The sequence below is a fragment of the Spermophilus citellus genome (genome assembly GCF_964194105.1).
Source record: "Spermophilus citellus genome assembly, chromosome: 14".
NCBI lineage: Eukaryota > Metazoa > Chordata > Mammalia > Rodentia > Sciuridae > Spermophilus > Spermophilus citellus.
Window position 1 is genome coordinate 67250512 of NC_138194.1, and position 18410 is coordinate 67268921.

Genomic DNA, 18410 nt, shown 5'->3' on the forward strand with positions numbered 1-18410 from the left:
GAACAAGTGGATAATCATATGCCAAAACAAACAAACAAACAACAACAATAACAACAACAAAAACAACCTAGAAACAGACTTCAAAGCTGTCCCCAAAAGTATCACAGAACTTAAAATAACATGAAAAAACAAAAAACTTTGTGTAATCTGAATTTGTGTTGAGTTTACAGATACCTAAAATATGACCCATGGGAGAAAAGCTTATAAGGTGACATTAAGATTAAAATAAGAGACACTGTTAAAAAATAAGACAAGACACATAATGGAAGAAAATACTGGTAAAACACATATTTTGGAAAAATCTTGTATCCAAAATACACAGAAAACTCTTAAAATACGAAAACAAACAACACAATATCATTTTAAAAAAATAGGGTAAAGTACCAAACAGACTCTTTACCAGAAGATATATAAATAGTAAATAAACACAGAAAAAATGCCCAACATTTTTATCATTAAGGAATTGCAAATTAAAAAAAGGAAATACCACTAAATACCTATTACAATAGTTAAGATGTGAAAAACCAACACTATGAATTGTTAGCATACATTAACAGAAACTCTTGTTAATAGCTGGTGGGAATATAAAATGATATAACTTTAGAGTCTGGCAGTATCTTACAAAGCTAAATACACTATAAGATCCAGCACATTTCAGTCCTAGGTATTTCCCAAACTGATTTGAAAACTTAGATCTACACAAAAGCCAACACTTTAAATGTTCTTAGCAGCTTTATACAAAACTGCTCCAAACGAGGAAGGAAATAAGATGTCCTTCCAATAGGCTAATGGATAAAGAGTGATACACCCATGCAACATAATCCTAGTGATTGATAAAGTAAGCATTAAACCACACACACAAAAGGGATGAATTGTCAAAGTAAAAGAAGCCAGTCTGAAAATGTTTCATAGTATATGACTCAAATTATATGATATTACAGAAAAGGCAAAACTAGAATCTATAAACAGATCAGCATTTGCTGATAGGAAATAATGGTACAACAAATACATAAGTAAAACAAGAAAGCCGAAGACAAAATCCAGACAGGAGAAGATCAATTACAGAGGAGGAAAAAAGGAAATTCTCACAATAATGTTGAAGGGAAACCTAAGGATAACAGCTGTACAGTACCCCAAAAGAGCAATCAGTTCAGATTAGAGAAGGATAGAGAGCAAAAGAAGGAGTGAGTCAAGAAAAAAGTATGATACTAATAAATCATCTGTACTTGGATTTACACAAAAGAGTTCACAGCTCCTGCAGGGAGTTTGGAAATATACCACTTTAGAAAAAACTACTGATAGATACATAGAAAACTAACAAGAATAGTAAAAGAAAATGACACAATTATACATGTAATCATAATATATTATAATATTTGTAAAAAGTATTTACATAGTCATAACTATATAAACAACAAGTAGGGTTTTTTCTAAAGTGTGACTTAATTACACAGAAAAAAATGAGAAATAACAAGCAATCAATTCTATTAAAGGATTTCAATTTATGGCCAAAAATTTCATCACATATATAAATATTTCCCTACTAAATCTAATTTACTTTTCAAGAAGTAAAGGAATGGGAATAAATAAATTTTGTTTATTTATTTAGTTATTTTTACAGTTTAAAGATACATTTTTTTAAAATCCCTATTAATTCTTTCAAACACATTTGGCCACTTAAATTTGTTTTTTAAAGCCCAAAAAGAAATTTTGAGTCTATGTTCTATTCATGCCTGATCAATTCAATGCCATTGTTTTAGTGGTTTGTGGATAGCAAAACAAACAGCAACAACAATTACCATCAAACAAAGCAGAAACTAAACAAAACAAAAACAAAAAAAACTGGCCAAAATGTTATTGTAATATCAGTAGTGTTAGTATAAGTAGTAGCATTAATAGAAACAAAAGCTAAATGTTGAATATACTATATGCAAAACACTGTTATGAGTGCTAAGATTATACATATAAAATCATTATATCTTCATAATTCTATTTATAGATGGCAAAAATGAAGTAGAGAATTTTCCAAGGGCCTAAGAGTCACTTGGGAATGGAATTAGAAATAAAACACAATTACTCTTGTGAGGATTACAAGATGGCGGAATAGAGAAAGCTGTATCCCTGGCTGCTCTATGGGCTGAACCCAAGAAAGCAGATAGGTAGCTTATCAGCAAGGTGGGTGAAAAAGGTTGGTTGGGGGGCGGAGGGGGGCTTTGCTGGGAATTAATACTGGACATTCAAAGCAGACTGGGATTCAGTATCATTTTCAGGCAGTAATTTTTCAAGTCTCAGTATTTTGAGGGTTGAGATTTTGATTAGTACATTCCAGTTTTGTTTTTTATTCTTTTATTTTTGTTTGAATTTTTTATTTTATACATTTTTTTCTCTAACTTATCTGTTCCCCTTGATTCTTTTTCTTCTGCTAACAGCCAAAATCTATTGTTACCTTTTTCACTCTTCCTTTAATTTTTTATTTCTCTTTTCTCTCCTCCTCCCTCATAATCATCAAATCATACATCTCTTCTGTTCTCTCCCTGTTCATCATTCAAAAATTTAAACCCTTCTGCATACTTACTGTTTCTACTATGGATAATAACTGATCACATAATTTCTGTTTATTGGGACAATTAACACTGTAGATTTCATAGCAAGAACTATTTGGTTTAGTGCTGTATATTGTTTGCATTAGTTGTTATTATCTGTCTCCCCCTAAAACACGAAGTACTAGAAACCTTCAGGAACACTATTAAGTCTACAGGGTAGAAACTCTACTGTCTCAGATCCATAATGCTGGATGGGTAGTCATGCAAATAACATAGAAAAGCAAGGGAATTGTCTCAAAAATCATCAACTCATTAGTTAGTTTAAATATTACATGAGAATAAATAGTGCTTGTAGTATAATTAATAAATTACCAAATGTCTTGTTTACACCTTGAATTTACAGGTAATTATCATACTGAAACAAGAAAATGTTCTATATGCCTACGACCCTTATACATAACCTAAATCAACGTTTGTGTTGATTTGTTCAAAAACAAGTAGAATTATTGTAAAAATATCTGACTTTTATGGAAAAAGTATCACTTTAATGACAATCATTGGCCTTCCCATGGACATCAAGAGATGCATAGTTCTTAGCAATTAGCTGTTTTACTTTAAAACTGTATATGTAATCCTATTTAGACTGATTTGCAAAAAAATTCCAAAGGAATGAATTGTATAATCTTTATGTGTAAAATTTTGAGACTTTAAGGTGGATAAACATTTCTGAGAAAATAGTGATTTTAAATTTTGCCAAAAATGAATGGCAATACAGGATATACTTTTTACTATGGGTAAAGTACTTCAGATCTATCCTGCGTATCTCCTTGTTCTTACAAATATTTGTATGTGTTTACACACACATACACACACACATATTTTATATTTAGGGCAACAATTATGAAAGCTAGTGCCTGAGAACATAATCTTTGTAAAGTAAAGCATGTGAATATTGCTCAATGTGTGGTTCTGCCAAGACTTTTAATTATTTTCTTATAATTTTAAAAACAATAAATGTAACAGTTTCACTCAGAACCACTAACCCTACTCCAGGGAATAAATGCTTATTTAAAGAAAAAAAAGGGGGGGATCATAAAAACATGACACTATTTTAAAATCTGTCCATCTTCTGTCCACAGTCTCATCCTCAAAAGAAAGAACCTAATTCCTCTCACCTTGAATATAGGCATTTAATATACCTAATCTACTCAACATCATAACTTGTGCTCAGAATACTTACTTAGCCCTCACATAAACGAAATCCCATAACCAGTGAGGTTACAATAAAGTACTGAATATCTCAGGTAATTTAATGAACACTGGAGTGAAAGTGAGAAACAGAATGGTTGTATTGGTATATTTTCACATCACTGTTAAGTTGAAAAATCAGTAAATTGAACCATCATTAGTTGGGCAGCAGTATAGGCACTCTGAAAGTCAAACTGCTGAATCTGTTTATCTTTCTAGAAAACCACCAAATTCTTCTTCTCAAGGGCTTCACCACTTCATATTTACCAGTGAACAAATGCTCCAATTTCTCCACATATTTACCAAATCTTGTTAGTTTCACAGCAGGGCTGATGACCAGGAAAAAGACACTTCCAGAAGATATGACACAAAACTGTCCAAATTTGAGACAACTTTGTTCAGATACTGTGTATTGCTACTATATCAACTTTACATCTCACTAATTATTAACTTTAAGACAAAAGAAAAGGATAGCAAACATTTAATACAAAAAATATTTCTTAAGATTTAATGAAGAAATATATCTCACTTGTGTAATAAAATGGTAAACTCTATTAATATATCTTAAGAAACAACATTATTAAAAAAATGACCTGGAAAATTTTTAAAAATCAATTTTTGCAGATAATTACGAACCGAATTTTCTTCTTCTTCTTCTAATTCTCGCTGCTGTTCTTCATGTCTTTTAGCTTTAATTTCCATAGCTTCTGTGATCAGATCTCTTAATATGGATACAGGTTTTGCATTCTTGATAAAATGATGCTAGAAAAGTAAAAATGAATGATACAAATTCAGAAATTTTTTCATATTTTTACTAACAAATAGTAAAACAACAGTAAATGCTATCCATGATTATAGACTTCAGTGATTATTTTTCATCTACAAGTGTGTTAACTAAAAAAGAATATTTTGGCTGCTTTAGAGAAAAAGAGATTCAGGGTACTTGTTTTTAAAAATGATGTAAGCATACATACAAAAATATAACCCTGTCAATACAACTACAATATCCTTAAAGACATAATTGTGCAAAGAAAGTATACATTAGGTTGTAAAAATAATATTTCTTTAAGATCAGTGATTATATTACATATATAATAAGCTTATTTTGTATGGAGTTACAAAATCTAGTTAATCTTATTGATAAGCTGATAGCCAAAAATCAGTGGTCAAAGAAAGGCAACTTATTTATTACTACATTCTCACAGTCTTCATTTTATTTGGTGTTGAATAATTTAACCATTTCCAATGAAAACAGAAAAATACTTTTCAAAAAAAATAAGAATGCTCCAATAAGATGGTGGTGTTCTTCAATACCTTTTAAACTTTATTATCTAACCCTCTTTGTTGGTCAGTATTGTTTATAGCAGTTACATAGAGAAAGGATGAGTACAAACAAACTGGACATAGGGAGATTTTGAATTTAGGAGCATTAAGCTCCACAGACAAACATATACTGTAGTGAATTCACAGTAAACTGCACAAAGGTAAGGTTGCAGTAGGTTGGATAAACCAGATATGTATGTTAGCATCTCTTACAATTTTTTTATGTATACTTTACATAATTTTTTTTAATGTATACTTTCTTTACACAATTATATCTTTAAGGTTAATGTATGTATTTGTATCGACAGGGTTATATTTTTGTGTGTGTGCTTACATCATTTTTAAAAACAAGTACTCTCAAACTCTTTTTTTTTTTTTTTGCCATTCATGACTTAAGCACATGTTCTACCACTAAACTATATCCCCAGCCCCTCATTTATACATTTTTAAGTTTTGTGTATTAAAATCTCCTTTTTCTTTCATTTTATGGCATTGAATTGGATATATAAATATTCTCCAAAATTACCCTATAGTTCTTTCCTATTCCCATTTTGTTTAAATTAAACATTTAATTCCTTAACTAGCTGCAATTTATTTTGCTGTTTCTGTGATAAGACTCTAGTTTAATATCTCCCCCTGCCCCCCATCACCCCAAAAAAGGGGTGGCAGTTAACTCAGTTTGGGTTTAATTATTTTCTTCCCTTACTGATTAGAAATGCTTTCTTCATAATATGTCAGTTTCCTTCATTATTACATTCCATTTCTAGGCATTCTATTCTGATTTGTTCTTTCTATTCTCATACTGGAACCATATACTTTTCTAGGTATTTAACAAAAAAATGTAGCTTTTGTTTATTATGTATAAAGTATAATTTATCTGTTCAGTCATTCAAATTATTCAGATGATTTATATGTTCATTTTTTGCCTATTTTTTGTGTATTTTTCCAATCACTCCTCTTCAATTATTTCTAATTCATTGGCAGTTATTTAGGCTGTTTCCAATCTTTTGCTACTACAATGTGCTATGACTATTTTCACACATATATCATTTCACAGATGGTTGAATTTTTCTGTAGAATAATTTTCTAGAAGTGTAATTTCTGAGATAAGGAGTATAATTTCCTAATAAATATTGCTAAATGAGCTTCCATACAGATATGAAAATAAGTTAAATTTTCACAACAATTAACATTATATTTATATATTTCACATACTCCTCAATCTTTTTTTTTTTTTTTTTTTTAATGGAAACCTGGGCTGGGCAGTAGTTCACACCTGTAAGTCTACCAGCTCTGGAGGCTGAGGCAGGAGGATTGCAAATTCAAGGCCAGCCTCAGCAACTCTGCAAGATCCTGTCTCAAAAATTTTAAAAATAAAATTAAAAGGGCTGGGGATATAGCTTAGTGGTAAAGCACCCCCAGAATAGAGGGGAGAGGTGGGGAGAGGAGGGGAGGAGGGGAGGAGGGGAGAAAGAAAGGAAGGAGAGAGGGGGAGGGAGAGGAAAGGAACTGAACTGAACAGAACAGAACTTTGGGAACTGGGGATGCAGCCCAGTGGCACAGCACTTTCCTAGCATGTGCAAAGTCCTGGTTTCAATCCCCATAGTCACCAATTTAAAAAAAAAAAAAAAAAGAAAGAAAGAAAGAAAGAAGAGGAACCTTTGAGAAGTCACTTTCTATAAGAAAAATGATTTGAATTATTTTGTCACCTAATGATAAGAAAGATTTTGCAAATATCAAATTTGTTAATGTGAAACACCTTTATTAGCTGCATTCTCAGGCAATTTTTTTGGAAAAAGAAAGGTTCACAAATAAATATTGTAGGGGCTGGGGTTGTGGCTCAGCAGTAGAGTGTTTGCCTAGCATGTGCGAGGCCCTGGGTTCGATCCTCAGCAGCACATAAAAATAAATAAAATAAAGGCATTGTGTCCAACTGAAACTGAAAAATAAATATTTTTAAAATATACATATTGTAATTAATAAATTACTTCATTTTGCATTGAATTTTAAGGCAGATTTTAAAAATAAACCAAAAACCTCCTAACATTTTGGATACAAAGTCTATTAAAGCCAAGTTAATAAAACTTTTCATTTAGGTGCTCTTAAGTGTAACTAACATTACAGCATGTAATTTTTTCAAGGTGTTCAGGAATCCTGTATTTATATGTCTTATAATGGAAAAACAAGTCAATAAAGAAATGCTGAGCCAAGGAACATAAGGAAAAGCAATGAGAAATCAGTATAGAGATAAGAACTCATTTCTGAAAAGAGAATCTTATGGAAATTTTGATTTAAAACAGCTTTAAGAGAAAAAGAGACAGACAGGGCTGGGGCTATAGCTCAGTGGCAAAGCGCTTGCCTTGCATGTGGGAGGCACTGGGTTCGATCCTCAGCACCACATAAAAAATACACAAATAAAAAGCATGCTGTCCATCTACAACTACAAAAAAAATATTTAAAAAAAAGAAAGAAAAAGAGACAGATACAAAAAGGGAATAGGCAGAAGACAAAGAGAATTTATAGCAGAATGGGGTATGTGTGTCTTATTACTCCATATTTCCTAGGGAGGTTTAATTTTTGGAAAAAAAGTTGTGAAACTCAGAGCATTTCTGGCCAATGTCAAAAGCTAAAAGGTATGAATAAAATATTCTTCCTTTACCTGTAATAGTTGTGTTGCAGTAGCTCTCTGCTCAGGATTCTTCACTAAGCACTTTTTAACAAAATCGGTAAAATCATCAGACCAGAGTTCGGGCTTCCTGAATGTTGGTGGTGGATTTGTGGGAATCATAAAAATAGCCTAGTACAAATGAAGCATCCAGAAGACATAATTAGAATCACAATAGCACAACCAAATAAACAAATCTCTTTATCTTTTATCAGACTTTCAATATCAAAAACAATTTTAACTGTTCTAGGATTTCAGTAAGATTTCAATAAAGGAAGTAAGTCCATCTGCTACTAATGTAATCATTTCCCATTAATTTCCTCTGTTTGAACTGGATCTCATTGAGCCCATCATCTTTATTTTATTTATTATGTTTTTATCACTCTCCAAAGCTCTTTCATTTCAGACTCTTTTACCAAAGACATTCCTAGACACTATATATACATTCAAATTTGGTACTACATTCCAGATTTACTTCCCATTTCAGTTTTATATAAATATCCCCACTCAAAAGGCTAGTAGTTGTTCAATTTACATCTGCAATCCAAAATATTTAAGTATAAATGAAATTACTGCTGTGATTTGAAGTAATGTTTGATAAAGCCAAGATTTTATTTCTCTTGTTAAATGAGTCATGATCCCAAATGAAAATGTTTCCAAGGTAATATACTACTTTATTAGTTATGATTTAATACTAATAATTTAAAAGTAATGACAATAGATTCAGATAGTTCAAAATTCAAAAGCTATAAAAAGCCTGCATCCCATCCCTGTCTTCCCAGTTGTCCAGTCACCCTTTTGCAACCAAGAGAATTAATCCCTAATGTTCAATTAATCACTAATACTCTTAGGAAATCATTGAATGCAATGAATTAGTTTCTCTTCTTGGCATCTGAAATAGTTCCTAATAAAATACCATCACTAAAACATAATTTTCCTTGAAAAGATATAGAAACAATAAAGTGAAACAAATGTATCAAACATTCAATATATATATTATCATCTGTATTTCCACATAATATAAAAATGACATGCAGCCAACAACACAGCTATGATAAAAATTTTACAAAGTGAATTAGCACGTTATAATTTTTATAACTGTAGCTTGATGGATAAATTTATACAATTATATAATTAACACAATTGGTGAAAAAAATATTCTTTAGGCAATTTCAATCTAGATAAGCATGTGTAGCCTACAACTATGGGCCTCTCAAAGACAGATCCAGGGATGTAGCATCCCCAAATCTGTCTGTCTAGGCTTTAGAATTCTTTGACTTTCCAGAAGGTGTCTGTCTCTGGAGTCTTGCTTTTTCTACCTGGCTTTTGGTGGTCCTCTCTTTCATGTGCAAACTAATTTAATGTACATTAATCCATGCCCATTCTCCTTAATGCATTAAGAAGGTGGAAGTAGTAATACTATACGTTACTATAACATCTAGAAACAATCAGCTTCAGAGGCACAATGCTGTAATTCCAGCAGTTAGGGAGATTGAAGCAGGAAGATCACAAGTTCAAAGCTAGCCTTAGCAACTTAGTGAGGCCCTAAGCAACTCAGTAGAACCCTGTCTTTAAATAAAATATTTGAAAAGGGCTCAGGATGTGGCTCAGTGGTTAAGCACCCCTGGGTTTGAAAGAAAAAGAAAAGAAAAAAAACCAACATTTTTTACCATTAAAAGAAACTAATCAGGGGGCATGGGGGCAGGAAAGATGGTGGAGTGAGATGGACATCATTATCCTAGGTACATGTACAATTGCAATATGGTGCAACACTACATCATGTACAACCAGAAAAATGAAAAGGTGTGCTGTAATTGTGTACAATAATCAAAATGCATTCTGCTGTCATATGTACCTAATTGAAATAAATTAATATCCATGGCTATATTTAAAACTTCTGTTCACATATGGAAAAAAACACCAAAGCTATAAAGATAATATATTATAGGAATATCAATTTTAATGTATTCCTAACGTAATATAAAGCTGTTCTATTCTCTACTAAATTTTTATTAGCTGACTAAAAACCACTTACGTATTTCCATAGTAAAGGATGTATTTAGTTCAATCCTTTCATTTTCACATTAAAAACATCTAAAGCCCAGAGAGGTTAATTAACTAAAAAACAAATTTTCAGACATACAAAAGGGCAGTCACTTAAAAGATTAAAAACATATTCCATTGCTTCTACTTCTGTGTCTCAAGTAGCAAGATGGGGAAGCACAAAGCAAAAATGGTTAATAAATCTTTTAACACACCTAATTAAAGATAAGAGCTGATAAATGGTACTTATATTGGGTGATAAATGGTACTACTATTGTCAATATATAGACCTGCTGCGTCTTTCCTTTTATTTTCAAGCAGAGAAAAAAGCATAAGAAAATTTTGAGGTTTTAAAATAAGGCAATAACAGGAAAGATTACAACTTTCACCAGAAATACAACTGATAGTTAATTCAAAACTGATAAAGTCAAAGATAATCCGATCAAATATAAATGAGGGAAAGACCATTCAGTGGGAAAAAAGACAGTTTTATCAACAAATGATGTCAGGAAGACTGGATATGCAAAAAAAAAATTCATTTGGACACTAATAACATTTACAAAAACTATCTCAAAATGATCAAAAACTTTAAGAGCTAAAACTACAAAAGTCTTAGTAGAATATACAGTGGTAAAAGCTCCATTGCATTGAATCTGGCAGTGATTTTAGGAATAAAATGTCAAAGGGGAAGAAGGGAGAAGGAAGAAAGGGGGAAAGGGAGAAGGAGGGTGAGGAGAAGGAAAGGGATGGAGAAAAAGAAAACAAAAGAATGAAAAAAACCATCAAATGCTGTCAAGAATATGTAGCAATAAACCCTTACTGTTGGAAATGTAAACTGGTAGTCGACTATGTGTGGTGATTCAAAAATATTAAACAGAGTTATCATATAACCCAACAATTCTACTTTGTTATATACACCCAAAAAATTAAAAGTAGAGAGTAGAATAAACATTTGTACACTCAAGTTTATAGCAACATTATTCACAATAGCCAAATATTAACAATAAATCCATGTGTCCATTGACAGATATATGGATTTTTTTAAAATGTGGTCTATAAATAAGATGGAATATTACTCGGCCTTTAAAAGGAAGAAATTTTTGAGATATACTACAATACAGATGAATCTTGAAGACATTATGATTTGTCAAATAAGGCAGTAGCAAAAGAACACCTATTTTATGATTCCTCTTATACCAAATGCATGAAGACAGAGTAGATTAATGCAAGGGAATAGGGAAAAGACAAAACAAGGTATCACAGTTCACTGGGCATGGAGTTTCTGCTGGTCAAAAGGAAAAAGCTCCAGAGACCAATGTGGTGGCTGTTATACAGTAATGTGAACATACTTTATTCCATGAATTATACACTTTATTCAAAGAATAGTGCAATAATAGAAGAAGTGATAAAAGATATAAAGGAGTCATCCCCATTAGAAGAGATATCATAAGAAAAAAGAGTAGAATATGGCTGCTGAGAGAAGTAGAGAATAAGCCAATTTAAAAGACTAGGGAAAGATTTGGAGAGTATGAAGGATATGGAATTCCACACTAAAAACAGTTTGGTCTGCAAGAAGGTACATAACTGAAAGGATTTAGGGTGAAAGGGTGTGAGGAGGTCCTATGTTTATTTTTACTTTAAATGAGAGTATGTTTATGATTCACAATGTAAATTTTTTTTTAAATCTGGAAATAAACTAAATATGGAATATAAGTCAATTGGTGCTATATCTACAGGAATGAAAGAAGAGAAATGAGGCAGGAGACACTTCAAATAAGTACCAACAGTGCATGTCAACAATGTTCATTGGGAAAGGTGAATAAAGGAAGAATGAAAGATTAATCCAGAATTCAAGAAATAAAAAAAAATTAGAAACCTTAATTGGAAGGCACATAGATTTTTCAACAATTCACTATATCATTTTTTGTTTGTTTTTCTTTGTCAGAGATGGGGGTGTTACTACCTCATCAAGGCTGGTCGCAAACCAGAGATCCTCCCACTTCAGGCATCCAGGTAGCTGAAGTGCACTTGGCTGTATCATTCTTTTGCATGACCTCAGAATGTGCAGCCATTTTATCACTGGATTCTAACTTGGAAAATGATCCAAAGGACTTTCCATAGACGTAGCAGTAAAGATTCAATACTCAAATCGATTGCTTCTAGGGTGGAATTTAATCTCCTTAACTGTGTATGTGCCATCCTTCAAAAAGGGAAAATTCTTTTACAGATGAGAACATTCTTTTACATCTTGTACATGTTACAACTATGAAAATCCAGCAAAAGTAGTGTATCCAGTATTAAAAAAAAGTAAGCATCAAACAAGTATTTATAAAGCCATTTTCTATGTGTTCAGAAGATGTGCTCATTTAGAAACAGCAAACTTAGAGACCACAAGTCAAATAACACACAGTGGATTAATTTTTAGATGCTCACATTCCTACAAGACAAAACCCTGCTGGAATAAATGACTGATTTAAACCAGGATGCTTATTCAGCCTTTTGCCTGGGCCCAGTCTAGCCGGCTCAAACCATCTACCTGATGGTTCCTTTTAAGTATCTGACTTTGTAAGCCTTGCTACTACAGATTTTAAAATAGCATTATTCATATCTTTGACCCTACAGAGCTCAAAGTCAACTTACAGAGAAAAAAAGAGAACACATTATAAAACAAATAGCAATATAGTACCATTCCTTTAAATTTTATCTGTAAATAACTTAATTAATCTAAGACAGTTCCATAGATGTTAAAACCTGATAAGGCTTTGAGGTTGGACAAAACGGAGTTAACAGCAGCTGATGGAAAAGGCATGCAAATCCACCTGCTACTTCAAGTTAGAAAATAAAAATAAATTTGAACTCTCAGTGCTGCAAAACAGTTCAAAGGATCTACATAAATCTCGATACAGACTGACCTCAAACTGTAGGTAAATGATACTAGATTGTCTTGATAAATGTTGTTCAACTGCACTTTTGTTACAAATTGGTAGATAATGACTCAGAGATTTATGTCCTTGAAGCTAATGCTCTCCTTTGAACTTTGAGCCAATAAGCAGTGGTCTTATCTTAAGATAATCTTAACATATAAGGCTCACCTCAGCAGTAGCTATTAGAAACCCAAGGATAAAAAGCTTAACTCTAACTCTTATTTACCCAGTAGTATCATAAAGTGAACCTAAAATATCACATCCTACTCTCAAGCAAGAAAACTGAGCATACAGTTCAAACAAATAAGTTTTATGATCTACTAGAATGTCTCCAGGAAAACCACTATACTTTTTATTTCCATTTGTAATGTTAGAAAATCAGTAACAAACTACATGATTTTCTCACAGACATTACCACTTAATTAATTTAACATAATCATATATCACAGAAGATCCAAAACCCCTGCGGTAGAAAGTGTCTAGCCTTAGATTAACAATTCATTCCCTTGCCACCAATCAGATCACACAGACACACATTACAGCCATAAAATTTATCTTATCTCTAACACCATTTTGATTGAAGAATGTTAGTACAATAAATTACATGATTATCCTGTGTTTGTTTCTATACAATGTGTTGCTTAACTACATATTGAACCTCTGATTAAGTTTTAAAAAGAACTTCCCTGATCACAAGTAATTTTAAGAAGCCAAGAAACAGAGGGGCCTCTAATTATCTTCATGCTTAGAATTCCATGCCTTAGCCTCCAGGAGGACCCAGAAGATGTGGAAAGGGGTTCAACTGAGAAGTTACATTGCCTGAACTTTATAATCTCAGTGGAATGAGTCAACACTAATGTCTGAAGCTAAGGCAGCTGGATTTGTAGATGTACAGAAGTAGTGAGTATGCCAGAATAACAATATATGTCACTATTTAAGAACCTCAGGTATATGAGCCAAAGGTTATCTTCTGCAAATTAAGGGAAGAGGTACTGTTATAAATAAATGAGATAAACTATGAGAAAGCACTTTATAAACCTATAAAGACCTAAACAAAGTTGTTTCCTGACAGTAAACATAAAACATAGGTAGTAAGCTATTAAGTCAAATAAAAATTACTAATTTCTAAGAGAATGTAGTAAAAAATTTGGTTTTGGTTTTGTTGTTGTTGCTTTTGTTATTGTTGTTGTTTTGTTTTTGCTACTCGAAATTAAACCCAAGGCACTTTACCACTGAGTTACATCCCAGTCCTTTTTAATTTTTATTTTGAGACAGGGTCTTAATAAGCTGCTTACAGCCTCATTAAGTTGCTGAGACTGGCCTCAAACTTGGATCCTCCTGCCTCAGTCTCCTGAGATGCTGAGATAACAGGTATGCACCACAGCAACTGGCTCAGTAACAATAATTTTAAAAAAACACCACTAATGAAAGAGCAAACAGTACAACGCAATGAGGGCAACACTGGGTCTCGTGAGAAAAATAGGCTTGGGTTCAAAATCATCCCCCGTGGCTTCAGTTGGTTTTCATATAAATGAGGATGTTGCAGCAGATGTTTATCTGGTTCCGCTTCAGACATAAAGGGCTCTAGCAGTCTATCTAGCATTCTAGAAGTAAAATTCTAGCTAGACAAATATTAAATTTCTACTTAGAAAAAATATGGAGAGGGGGTGGGAATGTGATTCAATGGTAAAGTGCTTGCCTAGCATGCATGAGGTGCCCAGATTTGATCCCAAGATGACGAAGGGGATGAGAGGAAAGGATAAAGACCTTCTAGATATTAATATAAAATGTAATCCTCAATTTTTATCATCACTCCCTTAAATGCAAATATAAAATATACAGAAATTCTGAAAAGACAACAGTAAAAGTCTAAAGTGAACCTTACTCCTAGAGTGCAGTTTCTACAGTAAGGACAGTTTTTTAAATATCAGGAGTAGGAATTCACAACTCACTCCAGCTCTAGTTAAAGGAACTATTAATTTGGCCAATCTGGAAAGCAAATTAAGGGAAGAGGTACAGCTGGTGCCCTCACTACTTGTAGATAATAGTTATCATACTGTAAAGTACAGTTATAGAACATTTCCATCATTGCAGAACATTCTACTGGGCAGTCCTACCATAGATCTAACTTCTTGGTTATAGGAAATACAGAGAATAAAGGAAAAGCTAAACGTTTTACATTAAGGCAAATCCAGATTACGGGAGATTCTACCAAAAAAAAAGGGTGTGTGTGTCTGATTTCTTCAAAAAGTCAATGTCACAAAGGGGGGAAAAAAAGTGTATGCATGCTGAAGATGGAGGCGGTGTGACTGAATTAGACTTTAAAAGGCCAAACACAATGTGTGTCAACTAAAAAATTAGATGGTATTAGAAAAATCAACATTAATTTTCTTGGACATACATTCTTATTCTTCAAGGATACATGTAAAAGTAAATATTCAAGGATGAAACATGAAATGCTTGAAAAAATTAAGACAGACCAACTAGATAGGAAAGAGAGAGAGAGGAAAGACTGGATGGATAGATGCAAGGAAGAGAAAATGTAGTCAGAAGGGTCCAGGAAAGTGGAAGAGAGAGGCACAGAAGAGTCAGAGGGAAAAGTGACTATGGAAGAATGTTCTTCTTTGAAGTGTTCTTCAAATGCAGTTGCTCTGAAGATAAAAAGAGGAGGTATAAGTGGGCAGTGTTCAGAAGCTGGAAGGTTCAAGGAAACAAATTTTCACCTACTACAGACCCAAAAAGAAAGGCAGCCCCCTGCTTTGAATTTTTGCCCATTTAGAGATCTGTATCAGACTTCTAACCTATAGAACTATAAAATACACTTGTGTTGTATAAATCATTAAGTTTGTCATAATTTGTTAAAGCAGAAATAAGAAACATATAATATGCATAGATGAAAGGGAAGAGAGGAGATTAAGACAGAGAGAAGGAAGAAGTTGTCATGATCCAGATATGGACAGGACAAGGCCAGTATAGTAGAGCTACAGTGCCATCGAGATTTGTTCTCCATGTTTCAGGTTACTTCATGGCCTGAGGTGGCTATTCCAACACTATCTACCACATCCTTACTCCAGATATCAAGGAAGAGAGTGAAGGAATAGCAATATAGGGTATCAACTTCCTTTATCCATCCTCTTTAAAGGTCCAACCCAACACTTCTTTTGAAGTGTTCTAAACATCTTGGAAGCTCTATTCCAACAACCTTGAAAAACCCCAGGGATTTCCTTGGAGTATATTTCTTATGTTAATAAGATGAATCATGGTAAGGCCCAGGATAGCTTCAGGATGATGGTCGGGCCTGGGAAAGAACAATTATATGATTAATGGATTAGGACTTTTCAGTTCTCTGACCTCTGGGAAGGGAATGTTGAAGACCAGTCCAAACACATGGCCAAAGATTTACTTACTCAGTTATACCTACTTAATGAAATCCCAGTAAAACCTCTATCCACTGATGCTTGGTGGAGCCTCTTAATTGGCAAGCATATTCAGGTGTCAGGAGAGACATTTCCTGATTCCACAAGAAAACACAGAAGCTCTGTTTCTTCCCAGAAACTGTTATATGTGTCTCTTCATTTGATCCTCCTGATTGCTATCCTTTGTAGTAAAACTATAATCATAAATATAGAGCTTTCTTGAATTTTTTAGTCATTTTAGCAAATTGTCAAGCCTGAGGATGTTGAAGAAACTAGTGAGTTTATAGTCAGTCAATCACAAGTATGGGTAATCTTATATCAAATAAACAATGTTACATCTCAATGATTTCTATCAAAATCAGTAGAAGACAGAAAATTATTAAAATCAATAAAATTGAGATTAAAAGAAATAATGCAAAAGACTAATGAAACAAAGAGTTGGGGTTTTTTTGAAAGGATAAATAAAATTGATAAACCCTTCACCAAGCTAGCCAAAAGAAAAAGGTAAAAAATTCAAACACTATTGAAATCAAGAGGAACATCAAAAGATTGTTGAAAAATATATTCCAATAAGCTAATAAATCTTGAAGATATAGTCAAATTCCTAAAGACAGATGACTTACCCAAATTGAATGAGGAGGATACAGAAAACTTAAACAGATCAATGTCAAATAATAAAATTAAAGTAGCCATCAAAAGCCTTCCAATGAAGAAAAACCTAGGACCAGATGGATTCTCAGTCAAGTTCTACTAGTTCATCACAGAAGAACTAACACCAATCCTCCTCAAATTATTCCATGAAATAGAAAAGGAAAGAACAACTCTATGAAGCCAGTATCATCCTGATACAAAAATAAGACAAAGACACATCAAGGAAAGAAAACTTCAAACCAATATACCTGATGAACATAGATGCAAAAATTCTTAATAAAATATTGGCAAACCACATACAAAAGCAAATTAAAATGATAGTGCACCATGATCAAGTGGGTTTCATCTCAAGGATGCAAGGTTGGTTCAACATACAGAAATCAATACATGTAAGTCACCACAGACATAGACTTAAAGACAAGAATCACATGGTTATTTCTATAGATGCAGAAAAAGCATTTGATAAAGTACAGCATCCACTCATGTTTAAAAACATTAAAAAAACAAGGGAGAGAAGGAACTTACCTCAACACGGTAAAGCCTATACAGGACAAAACCAAGGACAACATTATTATGAATGGAGAAAAACTAAAAGCATTTCTTCTAAAACCAAGAACAAAAAATGGATGCCAACTTTTACCACTGCTATTCAACACTGTACTTGAAACTCTATCCAGAGCAAATTAGGCAAGACATGAAAATTAAAAGAAATAGGAATAGCAAAAGAAGAACTTAAATTATCTCTCTTTGCTGATGACATGATCCTATATTTAGAAGACCCTAAAAACTCCACCAGAACACTTTAAGAACTCATAAATGAATTCAGCAAAGTAGCACCATACAAAATTAACACTCATAAATCAACTGCATTCTTATACTCCAATGATTAATCTGCTGAAAAAGAAATTAGGAAACAATTCCATTCACAATATGCTCAAAAAAATAAAAAATAAAAAAACCACTTGGGAATCAATCTAACAAAAGAGGTGAAGAACCTCTACAATGAAAACTACAGAACACAAAAGAAAGAAATTTAAAAAGACCTTAGAAGATGAAAAGATCTTCAAGTTCATGGATAGGCAGAGTTAATATTGTCAAAATGACCACACTACCAAAAGCATTAAACAGATTTAATGCAATTCCAATCACAATTCCAATGATGTTCTTCACAGAAATAGCAAAGCAACCATGAAAATAATTTGGAAAAATAAGACATACAGAATAGCTAAAGCAATCCTTAGCGAGAAAAGTGAGCATGACGTATCCCCACACTGGACCTCAAATTATACCACAGAGCTATGGTAACAAAAACAGCAAGGTGTTGGCATCAAAACTGACATGAAGACCAATGAAATAGGAGACACTGACACAAGCCCACATAAATCTCATAATAGACAAAGATGCTAGAAACATGCATTGGAGAAAAGATACCCCATTTAACAAATTGTGCTAGGAAAACTGGAAATCCAAATGTGGCACAATGAAGTTTAACCCCTATGTCTCACAATGCATAAAGCTCAACTCAAAGTGCCTCAAAGACGTAGGAATTAGATCAGAAACCCTGCACGTGCTAATAGAAAATGTAGGCCCAACACTG

At 32.9% G+C, this 18410-nt stretch overlaps 1 protein-coding gene across 8 annotated transcripts in view; it reads right to left on the reverse strand.

The window, feature by feature from the left end:
- Positions 1-18410, reverse strand: part of STK3 (serine/threonine kinase 3) — a 287918-nt gene that overhangs the window by 107069 nt on the left and 162439 nt on the right. For all 8 annotated transcript variants that reach the window (XR_014018704.1, XM_081265613.1, XM_081265612.1 and 5 more), the window contains 2 exons: positions 7774-7911; positions 4428-4553 (listed from right to left, as the gene is read on the reverse strand). Coding sequence is in view for 7 of the 8 variants with exons in the window: in XM_081265613.1 (XP_081121739.1) it covers positions 4428-4553; positions 7774-7911 (264 nt within the window). In the remaining variant the exon portion in view is untranslated. The remainder of the gene's footprint in view (positions 1-4427; positions 4554-7773; positions 7912-18410) is intronic.